This window comes from Grammomys surdaster, unplaced genomic scaffold (genome assembly GCF_004785775.1).
Source record: "Grammomys surdaster isolate TR1022 unplaced genomic scaffold, NIH_TR_1.0 125934, whole genome shotgun sequence".
Lineage (NCBI taxonomy): Eukaryota > Metazoa > Chordata > Mammalia > Rodentia > Muridae > Grammomys > Grammomys surdaster.
The window spans coordinates 908,436-936,065 of NW_021620757.1; the positions used below are offsets into that span (position 1 = coordinate 908,436).

A 27,630-nucleotide genomic window follows, 5' to 3' on the forward strand; every position below is an offset into this window, starting at 1 on the left:
TATGAAATGTCCAGACTATTTACAAAGTCTTACACATGGGTAACCTGTAGCTAATAGGAAATATTTTTACGTGGATTGTTAAATAATGTTTAGGCTGTGGTTTGGTTTTTATTTTCCAACTAAAACTTGGAAGTGCAAAAAAAATATAGAAGTATATTAAATAATGTAAATATTATATTTTAAATTACATAAACGGAAGTAAGCCACTCACCTATAAAATATAATGTAGAGTCTATCTTAAGCATTGTTATTGAGTTAATGCAGTTTTGGTTTGCTTTCTTTGCCTGAAAATAACAGAGAGTACTATACAAAAAGGTAGGTACAGTCCAGCTGTCTTTAGCTCTCTGTTCTCTGTATAACAAACCTTTATATATTTTCTTCTAACATAAATATCTCTAAACAAAATCTGGAAAACAATATAAAGAAACATAATGTTTGGCTTATTGTTTTAAAAAAATTACCACCCTTTAAAAGTTCTAGTTGCTTCTCTGTGAAGGAATCCTATTGCTAAGGTATCATTACCAATGTGACAGAGACTGTGACACAGAAGTCACCTGAGGGATGCCATAGCAGACACAAGGGAGAGGAAGGGCTTGCTCCCCTTGGGGTGGTAGTGAGAGAAAGGGAGAGCAGAAAGCCACTAGCAGAGCAGTCCCGGCGGCGGTCAGCAGTCCCTCGGAGGATGCTCCATCTCTAAGTCTTTATCCCAGCCTGTACTGGCTAGGGTTTGAAAACTACAATCTCTTTTAGCCAACCATAAACCCCATATCTAATAAACAGATGTTGAAAGACAGAGAATGTGTCCACTGAGGTTGGGGGGTGGACAAGAGGGAATCCAGATGTTAGAGTTTAAAAAGGGATTGATTTTCACAGCTAAATTAAAATTGATATCCCTAAAGAATCCATTCTTGGAAAATTAAAGTTCACAATGAACTCTAGCTGAGTCGTAGGTGTAAATGACTGTCAATTCATGTAAAATAGAAAGATCTTATATATCAGAGAAGCTAGGAAATTATGTTTGGATAAGTTATATTAAAATATAAAAATAATTAAGGGGCAGATTCCTGACAATAAACTACTGGGAAAAAAATCTCAGGATAGAATTAATTTGAATTTGGAGACCAAGAACATACTGCCTTTAGCAACTATTTTTAAGGGATTATGAACCACATGCAAATCCAGATAAGTTATTGTAAGATAAAGAGATGCAAATCTTGCAAAAATATGTCTGCTTTTAGAGTTCAAATGGCACACTAACTTTTCTTACAATCATTCTGTTTTTTTTTTCTTTTGCATACCTAATGACCCTCTTAACATGCATGGGCTGCTATGTCCCTTCGAGCATGAAGTATGTGCACAGGATACCCTACTGATACAAGAAAATGGCAGCATACAAGTTGAAGGAGACTGCCTAATCTTTATCTCAGTACACGTTCTTCTGAAATGGTCAGTGTCAATTAAGTCATGAGCAACTGAGCAAGAACAAAGTAAGTCAAGTGTGGGACCAGGGAAGCTTAACGTTCCCAAGGGCTGGAGAGGCCCCAGGAATCTCACCAAGAGGAAGACCCCAGAAGCACACATGGAGCGAATCTGAAGTTCTGCACTTAAAAAAAAAAAAGTACCTATTATTGTGTGTATGTGGGTGAGGACGCCATGGTAGGAAGATGGAAGTCAGAGGTCAAGTCTATAGTGTTTCTCTTTCCACTTGCACATGGCATTTGGTATCAAACCCGTTGCCAGACCTGCTGAACCATCTTGTAAGCGCCAACAGTCTGCATTGTTGTAAGCTCCCAGATAACATGGACGCTGACTGATGGCCCATGGACCACAGTTTGCGGAGCAGTGATACTGGTTCACTGCTGTCAAATGAAATATTTTTGTAATGATGGAAATGTTCTACATTTGTGGTTACAGGGCACTCAAAATGTAGGTAGTGCAACTGATAGAACTTTCAGCAAGAATAAACTTAAATTTGATAGCCATAGATATCCAGTGGCTACAATGCCAGACAGCACAGATCTGATCTGGACATCCACTGTTTCCATCTTCTCAACTACAGCAATGTCTCCAAATGATCCAACTATCTATCAAACTATTTCAATTATCTAGCAAACTGAAATTTTATTTAATCCCTTCCAACATTTCACTGTGGGGCAGCTGATGGAGAAAGCTGAGCAGAAGTCAGTGACATGGACATGGACATGAATGAGAAATGCCTAATTACCTGGAGAACACCCATTTCTGTTCCCTTCCTGGCGTCGGAGAGTGCACAGGAAATGCTTTGGAGGAAGAAGAGCGAGGGACAGTTGGGTGCACACCTGATCATCTCTCTCCAACTAAGCAAGGATCAAAGCCAGCCCGCGGCACTCCGGATGTGGCTAAATCCTAGTGAGGGTCCTCATTCTGAAACCTCAGGTAGGATAAGAGTGTCTCCGTGACACTAACAGAGACAGAAGGAGTACACTGCTGGTGAGCAGGTATCAGCACTCACTGGAGTACGACCCAGACCCATGAAGGCATGGATTAGGGAGAGAAATGCTCACACTGGACAAAATCATTCATCCAAACTATCATCTTAAAGAATTTCCAAATCCCAAAGCCATTCCACTTAAAAGTTTTCATGAATCACGAGTTTACAGAATATATAAAAGGTGTTAGCAGGAACTGAAAAGGTTACCAAACAAAAACAGCCAGTCATTGTGCACTTCCAGGGCAGCAGCCATCAGAATGTCTTTTCTGTTGACAATGATGTATTTGGGGGAAGATGAAAACTCAATAATGTATTTTATATTAGTACACTCTTTATCTACGGGAGTCCTCTCCCTACCCCCACCGCTTTCTCTTGAACACTGATCTGGGGAGAGCTCTGGGATGATCTGGTTTCACAGGAAAAGTTGACTAGGGACCCACCAGGTGGTATACAACAGGGACTTCACAGGTGTGAAGCTTAACACTGAAATTACTAAGCAATTGGTCTATTATCAGCTCAAAAGCCTTGATAGGAATTATCTTTGGAAAGTGTCCATTGTGCACAACTTAGTAAAATATAAGACATACTCAAATGCCCAGAACCCCACTGGGTTTGTCTGTTGACCCCTTGGGTTTTGCCCTGCTATGGGCGGAGCTAAGACCATTGTCTGTTCTAAGCAAGCACTCTGCCTCTGAACTTCATGCCGGGCCTTCCTTTATTTTTAAGGTATTTGAGTTTTGAGATTTTTTTTCTAGTAAATATCCAAGTTAGAGGTAAAAATAAAACACTAAGTATTGGGAAAATGATTGTCTAGAAAGTACCAGGGCTACTATATCTCAAGACAACATATGTCAGTAAGTGCATACATGCAGGTAAAGGTGCATGGCATGTGTGTGCTCCTGTATGGGGATGTTTATCTACTGAGCACCTAGCAGATTACTTTATCAAAACCATTTCCACTGGGTCAGCAAACCTGCTTGCTTCTCTTATATATAGAACTTTCAAATATTACAATTGATTTTTGGCATATAATGACCAGAAAACAAAGGGGTTTTTTTGGTTTGGTTTTTTTTTTTTGTTGTTGCTTTTTTGTTTGTTTCTTTTTTTTACTTTTTTGACATGTATACCTTTGGCTTTCAAATACTTGATAATTCTATTGAGCAACACTGACAGGTAATGATTTAGAAAAAGGGAAATAATATCTACCTGATAGACTATCAAAATGTGAGATAATAATACAAAAAGCCCTTAAGAAACAATGAAATTCCTTCCATTGGTGAGTTCCTGTCAATAATCACCTCAGCTAGTCCACAGAATTCAGTGTAAAATCTCAGCCAAGACCTTGGAAAATTCCTGGATGTCAAGTGGTTACTAAATTGAAATGAAAAAAAAAAATGGGAACAAAATGTGGGAATCTGGGTTTGGAAAGTTAGAATAAGTTTGTTAGGCAATGAACATGTACACTTATGAAAATGCCCAATAATTCTCCTTATGTGCACACCTGTGATTTCAGACAGGCAAATTTGGCTTGTATAAGATGTATATCATTTGTTGATCATGGCACAGACGAACATTCACAGAGTCTTAGATATGGATTATTTACTCAAAAGTGCCCTTAACCAACCAAAAAGTGCTTGGGTAGTTGGGTGGTAATAAAATTAAATTTCATTATAATAGACGTTAAAGCTATTGAAATATTACAATAATATATATTACATGCAAGAAAAAGAAAGACAACTCAGGCAAGGAACATCGTGCATCAGGTTTGCAACAGTCATAGTGTGTGATGGGTTGCTTTCACCATATTTTTTGACCAGTGGATACTGGGAACTAAGGGTGAAAAACTTAAAGTACAACTCCTATCTTTATCTCCTAACCAGTGGCTTCTAGGGAGGAGCCATCACCTTTACTATGAAGCCTGCAAAGTTTCAGCTGCACACTGTTAACACAGCAGCAAGTACACACAGGAACCTCCTGTGGGCCCAGATCTAACAACACTGGACGATGGGCAAGCAAGTCCACTCTTTAGACAAGGCAGTCATGTCTGATCCTTCTTCCAGCACTGTGAGCACTTTTTAGCATGTCAGGTTTGCACAATGAGAACATGGCTTTGTGGAATGGTCTTTTTTTTGGCACAAAAATTATTTTCTAATACCTCAAATCAAAACTTTCACCCACAGCAAAATATCAATGGAGAGAGGTGCTCCAGAGGTGCTTATCTGTGCAGTAAATCACAAGAACAGCCAGCGGCTTCCAAGGACTCTGTATTGAGCAGTGTAGACTTCTCTTCCCAGAAATAGCACCAGCGTGACCACACCTCAGACCAAGTTGGGAGGGCTCCGTTCAAGCTCTTTAATTCCCTGGAGAATTCGCTTCATATGACCCACTTTCGGGATCCCCAGGTCCTGAAAAAAGAAAAGAGAAAAAAATTAATAAAAAAGGAAAGACCGAAAGAAAAATAAAAGCAATAGAAAGGAAGAGAGGGGGGAAAAAGACAAGTTTACCAATAAGCATTGCAACTAGTAATTTGCATAATTAGCATTCACTTCATTTTATTAATAGTTCATGTTGATTGACTCTGGAAGTGACAGCTAGAAAACTAAGTTTAAAAAAAAATACATGATACTGAGAAATGATCAGTCAATAAAGGGATACCATACCTCATGCAAACTCCTCTTAAATGTGATATTCTCATGAATTATGTACAGCAGGGAATGTGTTCAAGAGTCAAAACTAATATGGTTTCTCTCTCTCTCTCTCTCTCTCTCTCTCTCTCTCTCTCTCTCTGTGTGTGTGTGTGTGTGTGTGTGTGTGTGTGTGTGTACATGAATGAGTTTGGGCATGCACATGCCACAGTAACTATGTGGAGTCTAGATGCCAACTTTAGGGAGTCGGTTCTCTCCTCCCACTTTTGAGGCTCAGTCTGTCTTGTTGCTTAAATTATGTTGCAGAGCATCCTAGGCTAGCTGGCCTCAGCCCTCAGTGCTTCTAAGTGATTCTCTTACTTTTCTCTCCTGTCTTGCTTGACACTCCCCCAAGAAGTTAACTACAGGATGACTAAAGGGAGACGTCCTAAGAAAGTTCACGCGGTTCTACAGTGTAGGGGGCTGGACTTATTTTTGAAGTTATAAATGAAACAGATCAGACTGATTTGAATTACACACATGGACACAGCATACACACTCTCTCTTACACTTTAGAGCAGTACTAATAACCACTCTAAATCCTTCCAGAAAACCATTCATCTATAGCCAGCACAATTCAAGTTTGAGATCATTTTAGGGTAACATTTTTATCAAACTTAACTGATCCAGAAAAAACAAATGTTCTCATATGCTACCTGGGTAAACAAAATTAGTCCGAAGGCTATTTCACACTTCTTGGGTATGTGATAAATATCAAACTTGAGGCTAAGCCCAAATTCACGTCTGTTGCATAATTTTAAAATGCAGATGAGTGTTTTCATGGGGCTAGACAGCTGGCTTAGTGACTAAGAGGGCTTGCCACTTTGCAGGAGACACAAGTTCAGTTTCCAGTACCCAAGTTCAAGTGGCTTACATCTACCTGTCACTGCAGCTCCAGGGACCCTATGACATCTGCTGGCCCCCTGGGCACCTGGACACATAGCATACACTTACAGAGACATATACATAAATAGAATTTTTTTTTTTGTAAAAAAAGAATGTAAATGCTACATTTCAGAGTTCCCATTTGAAGAGAAGATTTATTCTTTAGACTTTGCAATAATACTCTGCTTATAAAATATATTTAAATATTAACTATCTTATTTTAGGCCATATGAACACTGCTTTCTCCAGAACACAAACTTTACCTTTGATATTCTACTCAGAATTACTGCTTTGGTGCCATGAGAGGAACGTTTTCTAGAGGGTATCACAGTTACGCTGGCTTTGTAGCTATAGTCTCTTTTCTTTGACCAAATTTAGGATCTTCACGACTTCTAGTTGTTAGGTTATGATAAAAGATTTGCTTTGACATGTCATAGAGCTTCCGTTTCATCAGTTATCATATACGTGTGTCACTGTATACTTACTCCTGATGTGTTTGTGTGTAGGATATATGTATGTAGACAGATGTTGTGATTTGTTCATGCGTGTAAAGGGCCAAAGATCAATATGGAGTATCCTTTTAGGTTGATTTTCATCTTCTTTTTGAGATGAGGTCTTTCTGAGCCTGGGGATCACGGACTCGGCTAGATTCCTGCCCAATCTTCATCTCCCCAGACCTTACTGTAGTTATCATATTCTTTATTACTGACTTTTTGTTTCTCTGGATAAATAAACATAATTTTGCCAACAATTGCTTTGTAGATATTGGGTTATCCTTCCAGCCACCCATATACAACTTTCTGAGTGTGTGTGTGTTGGGGGGCAGACTCCCACTTGCCTTTACCATCTTCTACAATATCCTTACTGCCTCCTCTGCTTAAGCATGTTAGAAATGTTTCTCTTAGCCAAGTTAGGCTGTCCGGTTGTTATCTTCAGTTGTTTAGTAATCTCCCATGTTAAGGAAAGGATTAGGCCGAGCTGTGGGAAGGAGTTAACCGAGTGAGGGAGAGTGAGGCCTAAGCCATGAGCACACATCCTCATGGTCAGAAACTGTTTTTAAGCAAGGAGGCCAAAGTGGATGGGCCGTGGGCCAGTAAGGGGCTGGAGACAAAGGGTGAATAAACAGGCAGGGCCTTTGGGCCTCCACAGAGATGGATGCCACTATTCTCATAAGAATGAGAAGCTTCTGGAAGGCCCTAAGCAGAAAAGTAATATACTTGATTGAAGATGACAACATATCATGGTAGCTCAATGTGGACTATAGACTAGAGAGACAGAGGAACAGTGAGATGGTCTTCAACAGAAAGGTGGAATGTGTGGTGCAGCGTGAAGGAAGGTCCTAGGAAGAACTCAAGAGCAATGCTGGGAACGGAATCTACAATGTAAGAGTTTGGCTAGAGTGGCGAGATGGATCAGGAAAGGGAAGACGCTAAATCTGACCCTGGGTTTCTCCGATTCCAGCACCAGAGGGGCAGGGACATGGTTCAGCAAAATGCAGAGCTGGAGAGAAAACTGCAGGAGAGAGGCAGAAGAGGAGAATCCCTGTTGTGATATGGTAAGAGCTATGCCTTTGTGATGCCCAAGCATCAGCAGCCGGTTGGTGACAGAACCCTCAAGTTCACTAATGAGGTCAAGGTTAGAGACGGGCTCCGAATCTCTGGCTGTGAATGCCTGACGTGTTCATAAACAGGAGTTGAAGCAGCAGGTGTGGGGGAGAAGACTTGGCAGTAGGGAATCCTTTCCCAGCGTGTAGGAACTAGTCTATGGGTCTGCCGCTTCTGAAGCTCACACACAGGCAAGAGGGAAGCGGTTCTCCAGTTTTGTGGTTTTGTGCTCTAGGAGGCTCCTTCTGTAAAAATGGCCTCTTCCCATTACCCATACCCTATTTCAAAACCAAAAGCTTTGAGTGTCAATAGAGATCTCTGAAGTGGCAAGGGAAAGACTCTAACTGGCATGAAAAACACAAAGAAAGCAAAACCAAGCCATGAAAAGCTACTGAGGTTTAATAAAGCAATCCTCTGCCACCTTCTTCCTTCTCATACACCACATCCCCCACACAAAGGTCACTCTAACTAGTTCGGCTTCTGTGTGTATGCATGAGCTGCAATATTTGGCAAATACTTGCTGCATTCAATATGTGTGTATGCATATATGCACATCTGTGTTGAGTATATATCTGCATATATATTCACATAACATGAACATACATGCATCCATGTGTACTTTAACACACACAAGTTCAGAACATGTATGATGTGAGCCTCCAGAAAGACGGTACTGAGAGAATCTAGCATAATCCATTAACCAGCAACTGGCTCTCTTCAACAAATAGTGCAACCGGCCAAGGTCACCAGAAGCTACACAAACACTAACTATAATAAGGTACCACAGTTCTGGGCATGTATCGTGTGTATGCACACATGTATGCACTCATCCCAAGTTTTAAAGCCAATCTTTGCTTTTTAAGTTCTCACACCGTGTATCCTGGACTGCATCAGTTAGGGTTAACAGAATAAGTCGTCTGTTAGTTTATTATTATCAGAGCTAATGATGTTTAGATAGATCTCCTTTTGATCTGCTAAAGCACTGTACAACTCTGTAACAAAGATAATGAACTTTACACTATCCATTACTTAGGCCAAGGTCTCCACTAAACTCTGCAGGTGAAAGCACAAGAGTTATGAACGTGCTGAGAGGTCATAACTCTATGCATTCTAGAACATTATCTATTGGAAAGGGATTGTGTCACAACGTTATCTAACAGAATTATAAAGCTGCAGCATGTTGTGAGACATTATAACATAGCAAACTCCCACTGTGCATGGTTTTCTGCACGTGTGTGCCTGTAAAAGCCAGAAGCTGATGTGTGTCTTTCTCACGACCTTATGTTTTGAGACAGGGTCTCTCATTGAGTTTAGAGATCATTGGCTTGATTGGCTGACCAGAGAACTCTCGGGAATCCTCCTGTCTCTACTGTATACCCAAGTTCTGAGGCTTAAGATGCATGCCACTGTGCTTTGCTGCTGCTGCTGCTGCTGCTGCTGTTTGCGTGAGTGCTGTGACTGACCCCAGGTTCCCAGGCTTGTGCAGCAGGACTCTAGTGACTGAGCCATGTCTCTAGCTCCCACCATTCTCATTAAATCCTGGACAGAATAATCCAGCTTCCGCTAACGCTGAGTCTGTACACAAAGACTAAAATGGAATTGCTCGTCCTCAGTGAAGGTTTTCCTGCTCTGGCCCATGACAGAGAAAGCAGCCACGCATATTTTTAGCTCCATTTACTAAGAAAATAAAGCATTTCCTTTTGAGACTAAAAAGGCATCGACAACGTGCCATGGGAAACCAGTTTTGACATATGGTCTAGTTATTTGTGTGCTCTTTAAAGTACAGCTTAGAAACAGCAAAATCAGAGGACTCTAAATTATCACTGCTGTCTCGTCTATAATTTCATATTGTGTTTTATATTAGTTTTTAGTTAACTTTATATTCTATTCACTTTTTGTCTTTTTCATACTACAGTCATTGCCATCCATGCGGCAGCAACATCATGAGGTGGGGGACACGTGACCCACTTGAAACCGTGAGGACAGTAACAGCCACACCAGTGGACACAGAGACAAGTAATGAGGAGAATGCTGTGCTTCTGCTGTGAGAATCAGAGAGTGGTCCTGGCAGGAAAATACTGCTGACATTCTCACTGCAGAAGCACACAAGGATGTCAGACTACAGATAAATGTGAGAGATAAGCGCACATTTGCACAACACAAGCCAAGCCGAAAGCACATGACAGAGGACTCACGGGAGAAAAGTTTCTGTATTGCAGGAAAAATGTAAAAAGCCAAAGAGAAGCATGGGAAAAAATACCTTAAGATCTCGTCTTTCCAGATGCAAAAGTTCAGCCCCTCTGACGTCATGACGGATGAAGATTTCTTTGTACTCTCCCAAATTGAGCAGATCCAGCCAAGCAGCAACTTCCTCTGTGCCCCAATTCTGAACTACCAAAGTTAAGAGCAAAACCCCCTTAATGTCTACATGCGCGATGCATTACAAAGCAAAGGTCAGCCAGAAAACAGAGACAGACAGCAGGGGGCGCTAGCAAAGGGGCGGTGATAGCGGATGCGCTCTGACGGGACTCCTCGATCCTCCCCATGCAGGCTACAAACTGCCAACGATACACTTATGACTAACGAAAGATGGGTGCCACCTGCACCCTCACCTTCAGCCATAGTCCAGCTTCTCATCAAAACCACACAATGTGCGTCAGGGCATTAATTTTGTACTAGGTTCCATAATGCAAAAATCAGAAGGAGCTCTGATGCCTTGCCTTAAGACCCCAGGTGAAAGTGCTTAGTCAGAAACAAATGCTAGAGTTAGAATCTGACCTGAGCTACTTGGTTTTACCACTGATCTACTTAGTCTTACTCTAAGTGCTGCCACTATTGACTCTGTTACTGATAATTCCAACAATAAATGGCCACAGATCACTACTTCATTGTTATTAAAAACATTTCAGGCTGCTGCCCAAGAGTAGTTGGATTGTGCTACTTTTCAGTTGGATAACTGTTCTTTCAAATCTTTCATCCAAAAACCTACCTTTTTTATTTTTCCCCTCCTGTGTTTGGTTTTTAAACAAGCCTCAATAACTATTCCTGTAGATGTAAGATTTTATGTCACTGTTTAAAAAAAACCACAGGGCTAACTTGGAAGAATTTATAAAATTCTCCTAAGAATATATGGAATTCTTCTAAAGAATTTATGAAGTGATTTCGTTACGAAAGGCAGATCTAGACATAGAACTCCCAAGGTACAGACAGTGTAAAGTTAACCTCTAAAGGATGGAGCTAGGGAAAGCAGCAGGGTACAGAAGACCTCGGCTTTGCTGAGAATGTAAGTAGCACATGCTCTGGCATTTATTATCAAAGGGTGGAACAGTGTCCTTAAAACAGGAAAAGGTGATCTGGAACTTCTGTGAAAACATATTTTTAGCAAGCTGAGTAAAAGAGAATGTCTCTGTTCCCCTTATCAAAGCCATCTGGATGTTTAACTCTGAGAAGAAAATGAAATTATACACTGATGTCTGAAGCAGCTGTTGAGAAGATAAAGGCCCCTTTGAATGGACACATTGACTCAACTGGACAGAACAGAAACAACTTAGGACGGCCTCCTCTTCTTCTATTTATAACCACAGATTCTCGCTAATAACTGGACATATTGGATATGACATGACTTGCGTGGTTCGATGTTCCATCTTAACCATTTTAAAGTATACAATTCAATGATATTTAGTATATTTACAATACTGGGAAATGTTCACCACTACCTAGTTCTAGAACCTTTCTCTGCCCTCACCAATAACTTATCAGGAAGTTATTCCCCCACCCCCACTCCCCAGCCTGCACAGTAGGACCACTTACCAGGCTGTGAACTTGTTTTCTGTTTCTGAGCCTTTTCCTTTTTAAACTTTGGCACTATGCGAAAAACTGTGCTTTTGTTGTTTCTTTTTGTGCAATCCATAGGAGGCTCCTGAAAGATTCAAGCAAAAACAAAACAAAACACTTTGTTAGCAAATATAAACTAAAAATGGTGTCCTAGTTAGGGTTATATTGCTACGAGGAAACATCATGACCAAAAGTAACACAAAGAGGAAAGGATTTAAGTTTCACCTTACACTTCTATATTAGAGTCCATAGCTGAGAGAGGTCAGGGTAGAAACCTGGAGGCAGGAGCTGATGTAGATGCCATGGAGGGGTGTGGCATACTGGCTGGTTCCTTGGGGCGTAACTCGGCCTGCTTTTTTGTAGAACTCAGACCACCAGCCCAGGGGTGGCCTTACTTACAAGGGGTTGAGCCTTTCCCCATCAATCCCTGACAATGACAATGCCTTACAGGCTTCCTACAGTCCAATCTGGGAGGTACATTTCTTAACCGAGGTTCCCTCCTTCCAAACAACTCTAGCTTGTGTCTAGCTGACAGAAAACCAGCCAGCGCAAATGGATTCTGAATACTGAACATGTACTACTCTACTAAACACCCATGTTCACAAAAAGGCTCTTTCTCTCTTAATGACAAAACATTTCAAAGAAGTATTCAAACCTCGTTTCCCTGAAATGTCTCTTTTCAAAGGTAAATTCAGATTCTAAAGTCTTACTGTCCACCTTGGATGGGCTGGATTTGACGTACCTCGTCCTCATTGGGGCGGAGGATGTAATAAAGCCAGGGGATCTCGGTTAACTTCCGCAGCTCCATCTCCACAGAGTGTAAGGCACTGGACACCCGCTCTTCATGAGGAGATTCCAAGTGCTAGTCACCAGCAGGGGGAGAAAGCAAAACAAATTGAGACTCAGTGACCAACTTCCTACAACAACTGGGCCACTTTGGGCATCTTTCCTTCTGATAATAAGATGGTTGCTTTTGTCCTAACTCCTAATCCCAAAGTTGATGTATGTAACGAGTGTAACTGAACTCTCCTCCAAATCGACTGCATTTAGTGGGTTTTGGCCCTCACACCCATTCCTCTCGCCCGCCATTCCAACCGCCCATTCACTGCTTCCAAGCACATATCTGTCAACCGTCATATTTATCAAAATTCTTCTGACTTGTAGACTTGTTCCATCAACAAATAACAGTCTTAAAAACTAATCAGAATTAAATACCTACACATCCTGGCAAATCGAAAGAAAAAGTTTTAGGGAAAAATGTATCTCTAAAGATTTTGTGATGAAGATATCATGAAAATCAGGAGAGAGCCAAAGGGCTAGTAATTTGAAACTGGATGTGGCCACTTTAAAGAGAATATAATTGTCATTTGTTATTCACTGTAACATATTTGAGGTGGTTACTACAATGCGCAGAACTGGAAGGCAGTCGATGAGACTCTAGTCATGCCCTGGTTACTAACTATACATATTTAGGAAGGGTAACTGTCTTCAGGCCCCTTACTTTTCTCTATTAGAAACAACACAGTGTAATTAGAGTATTTTTGAGAATTCTTTCAGCTACTCAGTACCTTTCTAGACGATTTTAAAACCCCACAGAACCGACACTGATATCCACAGAATCTTAGAACATTCTGAGTTTATCAGTATTCTCCGCTCTGAGCATCTGTCTGCTGTAGATTCCCTGTAATATTGAAAGGACCTGTCTGCCAGGAGTTAATAGAAATAAGATTCTCCACCCTATCGTCTGACATTTACATTTTCTTTTACGATAAGGATGTGTATTTGACAAAATTGATTACATGGTATTTCTCAATTGCTCTGGAAGTAAAATGACAAACTTTGGTGCTCTCGAATACAATAAATTATTATCATATCATTATTGTTAAGACTTTGGATAAACTTTACTAGGGCATATTTCAAACCAAATATTTAAATTTGAGGCTCATAGAGGATTAGAAATGGAGGGAGAAAGCGCTTATGTTTTAATATAATATAATTACTAAATATGATACATCTTGGGGTAAAGGACAAAGTTATGCTTAACTTCTTATCATAAATGACCTAAAAAATCTTTCAAGTGACATGAAAAACTGCACATCTTAATTTGAAAACTGGAACCTTAATCACAGCCCATAGTAGGCTTATTTTGGAAAAGCAATAGAAGATTCTGATTAACAAAAACAGTATCAGCAATAGCCAAAGCGGGGCCTCCATTGATCCTACCAACAAGTAACCAATACTTCTTCCTACTAGCTCTGCATCACAGGAGTAGAGACGGGCACCCTATGGCCCAGGAAGCTGTGTTTCAGTTCCCTGGGAAGTTGTGAAGAGACCTGGACCCAACAGAGACTCTGGGTGTCTTAAGCAGAGAAGAGATTCTGGTGGCACATCCTGTTGGACCACAATCACAACCCGGCAGGAAGTCCAAGCTCTGGTTCCCCAATCACCACTTCAAATACTTATATAATGACTTATATAATTTTACTTGGTTTATATTTGCCCAAACAGATACGACTACTATGACAAGGAACACTTTGAGATCATTCAGAGAGATACGTGGAAGGGAAAGACAGCTAATGTATTAGGCCTTCCACATGCCTAACTCCAGGTGGTAACAAGATTCAATGTCAGAAAATTCAAAAACAATTCAGGTGTTTTTACAGAAAGGGCTGTATTTATGTTTCAGGCCTGTGGGCTTTAGCCAGATTCACACTTTCTTATACTTGACTTCCAGGACCAAACTGAATTAAAATAGAAACAGCTCTTGAAACCCAAGGTTTACAGAGCAAATCTGGAAGACCATATCAGTCATATTTCCAGTATTCACTGGGGTAATGGGACTGTGATTTCTCCTACGTTTGTGCGTGTGTGAGTAGCTGAGGAACGACTACTATACTTGTATAGCTCAAGTCTCTCAAAGCCAAGAGAGGGATGGGGTGAGAAGGCAGCAGCCTGAAGTATAGCTCTAGAGTTTAGCATTCATTGTTTCCTGAAGGCAAAAGTCTGACCAAAAGGAAGATCCAAGAATGGAGGTCAGAGGTCAGCTCAATACACATTCACTAATGAAACAAGGCTCAGGTTCTTATTCCACCATCTGGACTACTGTCAGTCTGAGCTTCAACTTGACACAAACCTAGAGTCACATGGAAAAAAGGAACCTCAGCTGAGGAATTTCCTTCATCAATTGGCCAGCGGCATGTCTGTAGAGCATTTTCTTAATTGCTAAATTAATGAAGGAGGGCCCAGTCCCTGGTGGGCAGTCCCATGCACAAGCAGCTGGCTCTGGGCTGTCGATCTTGAGCGTGGAAGCAGGCCAGTAAGCAGAGTACCTCTGTGGTCTCTGCTTCACTTCCTGCCTCTGGGATCCTGCTCTGACTCCTCTCAGTGATGGATTATGACCTGGGCGTTGTGAGATGAAATAACTGCTTTCCTCTCTAATTTGCTTTTGGCCTCAGTGTATCACAGGCAAAGAAGCAAACTAGAACAGCCATCAGTCATTTCTTTTTCTTACCAAAGGAACCCTGCCAACTAGCAAAGATTCTGTTTCATTATAGAGCGCCTTGACGTTGATGGCTATTTCGGTGGCAGTATCTCTCGTAAGACTCTAGAAGAGAATAACAAAGATATATATTTCCACATTAAATTAAAATCCCCTCACCAATAAATTCTGTAGATTGTATTCTCATTATGAGTGATTTTCAAAGGAAGTACTCAAGTTTTATAACAGATTCATAATTCTGTATGCAGGTTTGTTAATAAGGTTATCTCTTAATAAATCACAGAATCAAAAGAATGAACTAAAATGTATACACACATATATGTATATATATATTCATATATACATATATATACTCAGGATCACATCTCCTATCTACAAGTACATATAGGCTAGAACCAATAAATAGATTGCTATAAAACTTAAATCAAAAACGTATGCCTTGAAGGAGGAGGTTATCCAATTACACAGGCGATCTTTGCATAGCATGGGTTTGAACAGTGGAGGTTCAGTTATGCACATTTTTGCATATTTTTGACAATTTGAAAAATCTTGAAGATGAATTGCATAGCTAAGAGATATTGGGCAAGATTAAGAAACAGTTAAACAGGTCATGAATGGTAAAATACAGGCACAGATTAAACAATGAAAATGTGGGGGAGGGGACATGCTCATCAGTTAAGAGCCCTTGCTGGTCCTACAGGACTCGAGTTCAGTTCCTAGCACAATGTCAGGCAGCTCGAAACTGCTGAACTCTACCTCCACGGACTCCAAGGCTCTCTTCTGGCCTCCAGGGGTGGTACCTGCAGTCACCTGCACATATCCCAACACAGACACATAAACACATAGACACACATACAGAGTTAAAAATAGAATAAATCCCTTTAAAAAAAATGTACTCGTGTACTTATAAAAATAGTGTCCCTTTCAGCTGGGGAGAGTATACACAAATGAAAAGTGCATTATTAAATCACAATTGGGGAAATGCATTGAAGAACGGACTTCATGACTGTAACCATTTCAGACGCTTTCTGTCACTCCATGTATTGATGGTATCTGCTTAAGGTTCTAAGTGACACAACTCATCTCTACCTGAGCAGTTTTCCAGGTAATTCTGTGCTGTAGTAAAGTGCTTTCTCATGGTTCTTGAATATCTTCCACCATATGTAATATATAAAATGTGTGTTAAGGGGTTGTGGTGGCTCAGCAGTTACAGGCACTGGCTGCTCATCCAGAGGATCCGGGTTCGATTTCACACACCCACATGGCAGGCAGCTCACAATCATCTGTAACTCCAGTCCCAGGAGATCTGGCTTCCAAGGGTACCGCATACATATGGTGTACAGACATACATTCAGGCATACACTACATACTCATACACGAAAATAAAATAAATACCCATGCATAAAATATAAATAAATAAAATCACAAAAAGTGGGTTTAAGCGACTTTTTAACATTACTGGTCAATAGCAAACAATTATAGTAGTCCAGCTGTGGGAGAGTCAAAGGTTATACACAGATATATGTCTACCGGACATATAGGGGTTTACCCTTCGACCGTGTTTCAACTGCAGTTCTATCTATTTTTACTCAGTAGTTCCAAATACATTTATTTTTCAGCTTTAATCATGAGTGGTAGCATTTAATAGAACATTAGTTTGGGTGATTTCAATTGAATAATTAAAAGAATAAAATAAAGGTGTCAGCTTTCCCTAGACTCCCATTGCACACTAGTTAATGGTACAAGAGTTACGATAAAGCCACTCCATTATTGACACATACATTAAAAATTACAGAAGCATCAACTTAACAATTTAGCAAAAAGTGAAGCAGGGTATCAGAGCCAAACCAAGAAATGACTGAACATCTCCAACCAAGCTCATAGGATCATTTCTAGGTTGGTCTTTTTTTTTTTTTTTAGATTCAGGGGAGAGGGTAAATCAAGAGGAAGAAGGAAGAAAGAAAGACAGATGAAAAGTCTGGCCTGTGGAGTGACTCAGCAGGAGAGGTAATGACTCAGCAGGAGAGGTAATGACTCAGCAGGAGAGGTGCTTGCCACCCAGCCTGATGACTCAGTTTAATCCCTAGAAACCACATGGTGGAAAGGGAGAATTAACTCCTGCAAACTGTCTTCTGATCTCCACTTGTGCTCTGTGGCTACCTTCCATCCCCTGAATGAATGAATGAATGAATGAAGTTTAATAAAAGCAGTAGAAAGACTTGAAAGGAGATGTCCAGGTAGCAAATGATTGCAAGTAAAATAAATGCAAATAAATAAATGCAAGTAAAAAGAAATGCAGAAAACTTAAGAGGAGGCAGATTACACATGGATGGAAGGACTGACGGACTGACGGATGGACAGACGGACGGACGGACGGACAGATGGATGGATGGTAGGAAAAGGCAAACAAAATCGTGGCCACAGATTTGCTATAAGCTTCTTGTAGAAACTCATGAAGAACCTGTGAACATTGGATTACCAACTTAACACAAACTAGAGTCTTCTGGGAAGAGCAAACTTCAACTGAGGAAATGCCTCCATCAGACTGGCCTGCAGGCAAATCTGTAGAGCGTGTTCTTGATTGCTGATTGATGTGGGGGCCCAGCCCACTGTGGGCGGAGCCACCTGAGTGGAGATGGCCTGGGAAGTACAAGACAACTAACATTGAGCCTGAAGAGCCAGGTAGAGCAACATTCCTCCCTGCCTTCTGCTCTGGTTCCTGCCTGAGTATAAGCTGACTTCATGATGGATTGTGGTGGAGACAAGCCAGCCAAATAAAAACTGAAGTCTTGCCTCCTCGAGTTACTTTTGGTTACAGTGTTTTAATCACAGCAACAGAAAGACACTACTGTCTTTCACAGGGAGTGTTTCTACAGTATTTAACAGCAGCTGAAATGCCAAAAGAATCTGTGGAATGAGAATTTACCATTAAATCCTCACCTCCGGGAAGCGTGGGTTGGCTTTGTTCAGGGCATGTGAGCACGCATTCACTGCATGGGCCAGCTCCTGCTCCAGGAGACAGTGAATCGTGGCTGCGTCACAAATCCTAAAAGGAAGAATCAGACAAAATAAACACCTTGGGGCATCAATGAAGACTAGCCTTTTGCAGAGTGTTCCCTGGCCTGGAGAGAGCATTGCTGGGAAGTGGGAAAGGCTGCAAACACTATAGCTTTCATGTCACCAAGACGTCTAATTCTTTGTGGGTTTGCTGTGTTATTGTGGTTGAGCCCAGGACTTGAACATACGAAGCTGCTGTTCTCTCAGTTGTACTCCAGAAATTTATCTTTCATTCTTTGAAACTTCAAATGAAACACACCAGGGGACAACTTACCATACTCATTACCTACATGTTATATATGTATATACATAATATGTATATAACATATAATATGTTTATACATATTATAAAATTTAATGTTCACAGCCTATGATGATACACTTTCTCAAGTCCTCAGATGAAAATATGGAGGCTCGCAGAGACTGAATCTATGTCTGAGTGGCAGGCTGAGAATCCATTCCCACATGGTAGCTGACAGGTGAGGAGGAGTCAAAGATCTTGTCACAGCCTCTCTTCCATTCTGAAATTATTTCTGTCATAGTGATTCTTATATCTTGTTTGTTTTCTGAGGCAGGGCCTCTCTGTATATCCATGGCTGTCCTAGAACTCACTTGGTAGGCCAGGTTGGCCTCTGCCTCCCAAGAAGGCACATGGCACCACAGCCTGGCCAACTTTTATATCTTTTACATCCATCAAACTCAATTTTTTCTTCCCCCCCCCATTTTTTATTGGATATTTTCTTTATTTACATTTCAAATGTTATCCCCTTTCCCAGTTTCTCCCCTAAACCCCCCATCCCATTCCACCTCCCCTGCTTCTATGAGGGTGTTCACCCACCCACTCACACACTCCCACCTCCCTGCCATGGCATTCCCCTACACTGGAGCATTAAGCCTTCACAGGACCAAGGGCCTCTCCTTCTGTTGATGTTCAACAAGGCCATCCTCTGCTACATATGTGGCTGGAGCCATGGGTCTCTCCATGTGTACTCCTTGGTTGGTGATTTAGTCCCTGGGAGCTCTTGGGGGGGGGCTGGTTGGTTGATATTGTTGTTCTTCCTATGGGACTGCAAACCACTTCAGCTCCTTCTATCCTTTCTCTATCTCCCCCATTGGGGATTCCGTGTTCAGTCCAATGGTTGGTTGCGAGCATCCGTCTCTGAATTTGACAGGCTCTGGCAGAGCCTCTCAGGAGACAGCTATTATCAGGCTCCTGTCAGCATGCACTTCCTGGCATCCACATCAGCATCTACCTTTGGTGACTGCACATGGGATGAATACCCAGGTGGGGCAGTCTCTGGATGTCCTTTCCTTCAGTCTCTGCTCCATACTTTGTCTCCCTATTTGCTCCCATGAGTATTTTGTTCCTCTTTCTAAGAAGGACTGAAGCACCCACACTTTGGTCTTCCTTCTTCTTGAGCTTCATGTGGTCTTCATGTAGTTGTATTGTGGGTATTCCAAGCATTTGGGCTAATATCCACTTATCAGTGAGTGCATACCTTGTGTGTTCTTTTGTGATTGGGTTACCTCACTCAGGATGATATTTTCTAGTTACATCCATTCACCTGAGAATTTCATTAGTTCATTGCTTTTAATAGTTGAGTAATATTCCATTGTGTAAATGTACCACATTTTTTGTGTCCATTCCTCTGTTGAAGGACATCTAGGTTCTTTCCAGCTTCTGGCTATTATAAATAAGGCAGCTATGAACATAGTGGAGCTTGTGTCCTTGTTATATGTTGGAGCATCTTCTGGGTATATGCCAAGGAGTGGTATAGCTGGGTCCTCAGGTAATGCTATGTCCAGTTTTCTGAGGAACCGCCAGACTGATTTCCAGAGTGGTTGTACCAGCTTGCAATCCCACCAACAATGGAGGAGTGTTCCTTTTTTTCCACATCCTCTCTAGCATCTGCTGTCACCTGAGTTTTTGATCTTAGCCATTCTGACTGGTGTGAGGTGGAACCTCAGGGTTGTTTTAATTTGCATGTCCCTGATGACTAAGGATGTTGAATATTTTAGATGCTTCTCAGCCATTGGAGTTTCCTCAGTTGAGAATTTTTTGTTTAGTTCTGTACCCCATTTTTAATAGGGTTATTTGATTCTCTGGAGTCTAAGTCTAACTTCTTGAGTTCTTTGTATATATTAGATATCAGCTCTCTATCGGATATAAGATTGGTAAAGATCTTTTTCCAATCTGCTGATTGACATTTTGTCCTATTGACAGTGTCCTTTGCCTTACAGAAGCTTTGCAATTTTATGAGGTCCCATTTGTCAATTCTTGATCTCAGAGCATAAACCATTGGTGTTCTATTCAGGGCGTTTTCCCCTGTGCCCATATGTTCCAGGCTCTTTCCTACTTTCTCCTCTATTAGCTTCAGTGTATCTGGTTTTATGTGGAGTTCCTTGATCCACTTGGACTTGAGCTTTGTACAAGGAGATAAAAATGGATCGATTTTCATTCTTCTACATGCTGATCTCCAGTTGAACCAGCACCATTTGTTGAAACCGCTGTCTTTTTTCCACTGGATGGTTTTAGCTCCTTTGTCAGAGATCAAGTGTCCGTAAGTGTGCAGTTCATTTCTGGGTCTTCAATTCTATTCCATTGATCTACCTGGTTGTCTCTGTACCAATACCATGCGGTTTTTATCACTATTGCTCTATTATACAGCTTGAGGTCAGGGATGGTGATTCTCCCAGAAGTTCTTTTATTGTTGAGAATAGTTTCCGCTACTCTGGGTTGTTTGTTATTCCAAATGATTTGAGAATTGCTCTTTCTAACTCTATGAAGAATTAAGTTGGAATTTTGATGGGGATTGCATTGAATCTGTAGATTGCTTTTGACAAGATGGCCATTTTTATTATATTAATCCTGCCACTCCATGAGCATGGGAGATCTTTCCATCTTCTGAGATAGCCTTCAATTTCTTCAGAGACTTGAAGTTCTTGTCATACATATCTTTCACTTGCTTGGTTAGAGTCACACCAAGGTATTTTATATTATTTGTGACTATTGTGAAGGGTGTCATTTCCCTAATTTCTTTCTCAGCCTGTTTATCCTTTGAGTAGAGGAAGGCTACTGATTTGTTTGAGTTAATTTTCTATCCAGCCACTTTGCTGAAGTTGTTTATCAGGTTTAGGAGTTCTCTGGTGGAAGTTTTGGGGTCGCTTAAGTATACTATCATATCATCTGCATATTTTGTGATATTTTGACTTCTTCCTTTCCAATTTGTAGCCTTTTGACCTCCTTTTGTTGTCTAATTGCTCGAGCTAGAATTTCCAATACTATACTGAATATATATAGGGAGAGAGTGAACAGCCTTGTCTCGTCCCTGATTTTAATGAGATTGCTTCAAGTTTCTCTCCATTTAGTTTGATGTTGGCTACTGGTTGGCTGTATATTGCTTTTACTATGTTTAGGTATGGGCCTTGAATTCCTGATCTTTCCAAGACTTTTAACATGAAGGGACGTTGAATTTTGTCAAATGCTTTTTCAGCATCTAAGGAAATGATCATGGGGTTTTTTCTTTCTTTGAGTTTGTTTATATAGTGGATTACATTGATGGATATCCATATATTGAACCATCCCTTAACCCCAGGGATGAAGCCTACTTGATCATGGTGAATGATTGTTTTGATGTGTTCTTGGATTCGGTTTGTAAGAATTTTATTGAGTATTTTTGCATTGATGTTCATAAAAGAAATGGGTCTGAAGTTCTTTCTTTTTTTGGGTCTTTGTGTGGTTTAAGTATAAGGATAATTGTGGTTTCATAGAATGAATTGGGTAGTGTTCCTTCTGTTTCTATTTTTGTGGAACAGTTTGAAGAGTATTGGCATTAGGTCTTCTTTGAAGGTCTGATGAAATTCTGCACTAAACCCATTTAGTCCTGAGCTTTTTTGGTTGGAAGACTTTTAATGACTGCTGCTACTTCTTTAGGGGTTATGGGACTGTTTAGATGGTTTATCTGATCCTGATTTAACTTTGGCATCTGGTATCTGTCTAGAAAATTGTCCATTTCATCCAGATTTTCCAATTTGGTTTAGTGTAGGCCTTTATAGTAGGATCTGATGGGGTTTTTTGTAATTTCCTCCATTTCTGTTGTTATGTCTCCCTTTTCAGTTCTGATTTTATTAATTTGGATACTGTCTGTGTGCTCTCAGGTTAGTCTGGCTAAGGGTTTATCAATCTTATTGATTTTCTCAAAGAACCAGCTCCTGGTTTTGTAGATTCTTTGTATAGTTCTGTTATTTCAGCCCTGAGTTTGATTATTTCCTGCCATCTACTTCTCTTGGGTGTATTTGCTTCTTTTTGTTCTAGAGCTTTCAGGTGTGCTGTCAAGCTGCTAGGGCATGCTCTCTCCAGTTTCATTTTGTAGGCACTTAGATCTATGAGTTTTCCTCTTAGCACTGCTTTCACTGTATCCCATAAGTTTTGGTATGATTAGCCTTCATTTTCAAATTCTAAAAAGTCTTTAATTTTTTCTTTATTTCTTCCTTGACCACGTTATTATTGAGTATTGTTCAGCTTTTAAGTGTTTGTGGACTTTCTGTTTTTTGTTTGTTTGTTTGTTTGTTTTGTTTTGTTATTGAAGACTAGCCTTAGTCCATGGTGATCTGATAGGATGCATGTGATTATTTTAATCTTCTTGTATCTGTTGAGGCCTGTTTTGTGACCAATTATATGGTTGATTTTGGAGAAGGTACCATGAGGTACTGAGAAGAAGGTATATTCTTTTGTTTTTAAATGAAACACTCTATAGTTATCTGCCAAATCCATTTGGTTCATAACTTCTGTTAGTTTCACTGTGTCTCTGTTTAGTTTCTGTTTCCATGATCTGTCCATTTCTGAGAGTGGGGTGTTGAAATCCCCCACTATTGTGTGAGGTGCAATGTGTGCTTTGAGCTTTAGTAAAGTTTCTTTTATGAATGTGGGTGTCCTTATATTTGAAGCATAGATGTTCAGAATTGAGAGTACATCTTGGTAGATTTTTCCTTTGATGAGTTTGAAGTGTTCTTCCTTTCTTTTTTTGATAACTTTTGGTTGAAATTTGATTTTATTAGATATTAGAATGGATCCTCCAGCTTGTTTCTTGGGACCATTTGCTGGCAAAATTGTTTTCCAGCCTTTTACTCTGAGATAGCGCCTGTCGTTGTCACTGAGGTGCGTTTCCTGTGTGCAGCAAAATGCTGGGTCCTGTTTTTGTATCCAGTCTGTTAGTCTACGTCTTTTTATTGGGGAATTGAGTCCATTGATGTTAAGAGATATTAAGGAAAGGTGATTGCTGCTTCCTGTTATTTTTGTTGTTAGAGGTGGAATTATGCTTGTGTGGCTATCTTCTTTTCAAAGATCTCTCCCTGTTCTCTCGAGAAGGGTAAGTATGTGTGCTCGCTAAATCTTTGGAGAACATTACCAGAAACTACTATACAATTGTTTGTTCTGTCTCATAATGTGTGGGAACATGGTTCATGTTCAGACTTCTTCCAACATCTCCCACACAGTGAGTAGTTCCCAGGCAACCAGTGGGTAGTGCAGAGATACTAATGAGATGTGTCAGGACATTCGTCATTGTTGTCAAAGCCGAGTAAGATGTAGACTACAGACTGCATGTGTGGAAAATCTGATAAAGGGGGCCAGCCCACAGGAAGCAGCTAACAAAATAAGCCAACACATCCCTTATTAGTACCCTAGGCATCAAAACAACTTTAAAGAAGACAGCACAACTGGCCAAGACCAGAGTTCTCCCAGCCAAATTCTCCAGCAGAAGCCCTTTACCTAGTAATGAGCTCCTCGGCAGCCTGGGAGCAGAGCCGCATCTGTGATACTTCCTCTGTGGCCAGGTCAGGGGCAGGATGGAGGTACAGGTTGGTTCGAAGAACTGGCTTCCCAGAGTCACACTTTTGCTTGTCTTCCCAAGACTTCAGCGTGCTTTCAAAGGCCTATTTAAAACCAGGATGACAAGGGACAGTTACGTTAGACCTTGGAGACTAACATAATTAAACATACACACACACACACACACACACACACACACACACACACGCACATGTGCACTTGCATGGGTGCATATATAAAAATATAGAGATATATGGTAGCTAGGCATTACATGAGAGTCTGGAACTCCAAGTGCTTTGCTCTACTCTAAGAACTCACTAAATCGATGTACTGACTGGTTTTGTGTGTCATTTTGACTCAAGCTGGAGTTATCACAGAGAAAGGAGCTTCATTTGAGGAAATGCCTCCATGAGATCCAGCTGTAAGACATTTTCTCAATTAGTGATCAAGGAGGGAGGGCCCATTGTGGGTGGTGCCATCCCTGGGCTGGTAGTCTTGGGTTCTATAAGAAAGCAAGCTGAGCAAGTCAGGGGAAGCAAGCCAGTAAGCAGCATTCCTCCATGACCTCTGCATCAGCTCCTGCTTCCTGACCTGCTTGAGTTCCTGTCCTGACTTCCTTTGGTGATGAACAGCAATGTGGAAAGTGTAAGCTGAATAAACCCTTCCTCCTCAATTTGCTTCTTGGTCATGATATTTGTGCAGGACTGGAAACCCTGACTAAGACAGTTGGTGAAAGAGATTTTTCAAGTCTTTGAAAGGAAGAAAGAAGACAGAACACAGGGCAACAACAGGGAGAGCAATGTCATCTAGAAGTGTGACTCTAAGTGTGTGTTGGGGAGGGGGGAGGGTGGGGTGGGTACGAGCACATGTGTGAGAGTATGTGAATGTACATATGTGAAAATGTGTGTGTGTGTGTGTGTGTAAGAGAGAGAGAGAGAGAGAGAGAGTGCACGTGTGCATGTAAGTATGAATGTGTGTGTGTGTGTGTACATATGTCCATATGTTTGAGACAGCTTCACTGTATAGCCTTGGCTAGCCTGGAACTCAATATGTAGACCAGGCTGGCCTGAACAAACAGAGGTTGGCCTGTCTCTGCCCCCAAAGTGTTGGAATCCAAGGTGTGTGCCACCGTGCCTGGCAGTTAACAATAGATTAATAAATTACCAGTTGTAAAACACTACACATGTGTACAACATATGAGTGATAGGAATTTCTGTGTGCTGGGGAGTGGTAGAAGGAAAGAAATATATAGGGACAGATGTTCTATGTACTTACTGCTCAATTGCTCGGTAAACCTAAAAGTTGTAAAAAACAAAGTACTCAACTTAAAATAAAACTGAAATAACTTCATACTTTTAAAACTCCAGTGAGCTATATGCTTCAAACATGCTGCACCTTGCATTTAAGAGATAATTTAAGTTGCTTTCAATGTTTTCTACTTTTCGTGATTTCCAACTTTTGAAAAGATTTGGTAAAATTCTAGGAGACTATCTGGAGGACAGAGAGATGGTGCAATGGTTAAGAACACATAATGCAGTTGCAAAGGACCCAGCACCCACCTCAGGCGGCTCACAACCTTGTAACTCGAGCTCCGGGGGATTCAATGTCATCTTCTGGCTTGCATAGGCACCGCACTTAGGTGTACCACACCTCCCCCAACACACACATAGTTAAAACATAAAAGTTACGTACTCTGTCTCTGGTTAGCATCTGAGCTCTGTTTTTGTGCACAATTTTGATGATTCCTGGAGGCTGGACCCACGCTTCACCATCCACCTGCACTGGGACTCCCTCATCACCAAATATAGTGATTTTTACTGTACGGCACTGAAATGAAGTCAACACGTTATTTAAGACCACAGATCAACCTTAGAATCAAGGCAGCCTGCATTATCTGGGTTTGGGTTGACTCCACTCTGTGGAACAGAGCTTCATGCTTTACCATTGCAACGACATAGTGAGACACGACAGAAAGCCAGTCATGACTTTTACAACATCGATATGCTTTTTAAAGAAGCCTATCAGTGTAGGCCATAGCTTCCTTCTATGGTCCTTACCCATAAAATAAGGTGAGCTTTGACCTGAAAAACCAACCTGTGCTATCCGGTGATGCTGCAATTTGATGACCCTTGATACTGCCATCTGCATACTGTCAAATACTGCGACGACTTCCAGAATCTTGTCATCAAAGGATGGCGCTGCAAATATCTACAAGGGAAAACTGTATTACACACATTTCCACCAACAGTTTAGGTAGACTGGAATACCAGGCCCCCAAACCCTGCCATACCGATATACCAAAAACATAAAAAGGGAAACATCACTAAGCAATAATAGCCCAAGGAAATATTCAAGGACAGCTCAAAATAAGCATAATTTCAAAACATGTTTCAACATACACATGAATATGATGTTCAAACATCTCATACAGGGACCAATGTGTTTCTAAATGGTTCATCTTGATATTAACTGTTAAATACTTCACATATAACTGGCAGACATCTTGATGACGTGTTCAGAAATATACAAAGGCCCAAAAGTTGGTGTTAAAAAACATGCAAATCGTGATCCTATGCACTTGGCATGTTTTAAAGACACAGTTCTGAAGTATTCAAAGCAACACACATTTGTGCTATTACCTTTTTAAATGATTTGTTTTTTATTTTTAATTACACGCATGTGGGTATATCTGCATGTAACTATGTGCAGGTGAGGGCAGGTGCCTGAAGACACCAAAAAAAGTGTATCAGCTTCTATCATCTTGACACAGACTAAGGGTCACCTGGGAAAAGGCAACCCCAGTCAAAGAACTGCCTCCATCAGACTGGCTTGTAGTCATATTTCTCAGGTATTTTCTTGATTACTGGTTGATGTGTGAGGGGCTTGCCCACTGTGGGCAGTACCACCCCTAAGGAGGTATTCCTAGATTGTATATGAATACGCTACGGGGAGACGAGTTAGTTAGTGGCATGTTCCATGTGGCCTCTGCTTCAGCTCCTGCCTTGATTACCCTCCATGGTCTACTGTGATCAGGACATGGGGGCTGAACATGGTCTACCTAGATCAGGACAAGGGGCTGAACACACACTTTCCTCCCCACGTTGCTGATGGCGTGGGGTTTATCACAGTAAGAGAAAGCAAAGAAGGACAGACAGCCTGAGCCGCAGGTGGTTACAGGTGGTGTGAACTGGTGCTGGGTGCTGGGAACTGAACCTGGGTCCTCTGCAAGAGCAGGGAGTGCCCTCAACTGCTGAGCCATCTCTGCAGCCCTGTGCCTCATATTTTAATATAACAACCTTTCAGGGCATTCATGAGTATGGAAACAGAAACCTCAAGGGACAAAAATTCTCCTGACATACACAGCTTTTATGTCAAGTGCATGTTCACAAAACTGATGCCAAGAATTTAAATTTAGCCATGGCCACGTAGTTGGTGTTAACTTCTCACTTACTGTATGTAACAAATAATTATGACTGGAAAAATACTCACTCTAAAGGAATACCCCAATTAAAAGTTGTATTGGAAATATGAGGCCACAAACCTGCTGACACTGATATAACTTCTTCTAAATTCTGTTATCAAACCGCCTGGATCCAAGTTGCTTCTCTGTTAGTAACTGTGGAAACTTTGTTTCCATTTTTTCAAGGGTAAAATTAAAAAGTTAAGGTTTTGGGCTGAGGATGTAGGGTTCTAACAGCCTGTGCAGGGACCTTAGTTCTTACCCTAGCTGCTCACACACCACACGAGACCGGGGCGGGGGGGGGGGG

The 27,630-nt window shown here is 41.0% G+C and overlaps 1 protein-coding gene across 3 annotated transcripts in view; it reads right to left on the bottom strand.

The window, feature by feature from the left end:
• Positions 1 to 4,782: 4,782 nt before the first annotated feature.
• The window catches only part of Dgkh (diacylglycerol kinase eta), a 154,602-nt gene continuing 131,754 nt past the window's right edge, over positions 4,783 to 27,630 (bottom strand). For 2 of the 3 annotated variants that reach the window (XM_028752704.1, XM_028752705.1), the window contains 8 exons: positions 25,958 to 26,071; positions 25,556 to 25,690; positions 23,804 to 23,967; positions 17,917 to 18,022; positions 14,989 to 15,081; positions 12,220 to 12,339; positions 11,454 to 11,562; positions 4,783 to 4,875 (listed from right to left, as the gene is read on the bottom strand). In XM_028752704.1, the coding sequence (XP_028608537.1) occupies positions 4,823 to 4,875; positions 11,454 to 11,562; positions 12,220 to 12,339; positions 14,989 to 15,081; positions 17,917 to 18,022; positions 23,804 to 23,967; positions 25,556 to 25,690; positions 25,958 to 26,071 (894 nt within the window). In that variant the 3' untranslated portion in view covers positions 4,783 to 4,822. Of the gene's footprint in view, positions 4,876 to 9,903; positions 10,035 to 11,453; positions 11,563 to 12,219; positions 12,340 to 14,988; positions 15,082 to 17,916; positions 18,023 to 23,803; positions 23,968 to 25,555; positions 25,691 to 25,957; positions 26,072 to 27,630 lie in introns of all 3 variants that reach the window. The other variant, XM_028752703.1, reaches the window with a different exon arrangement.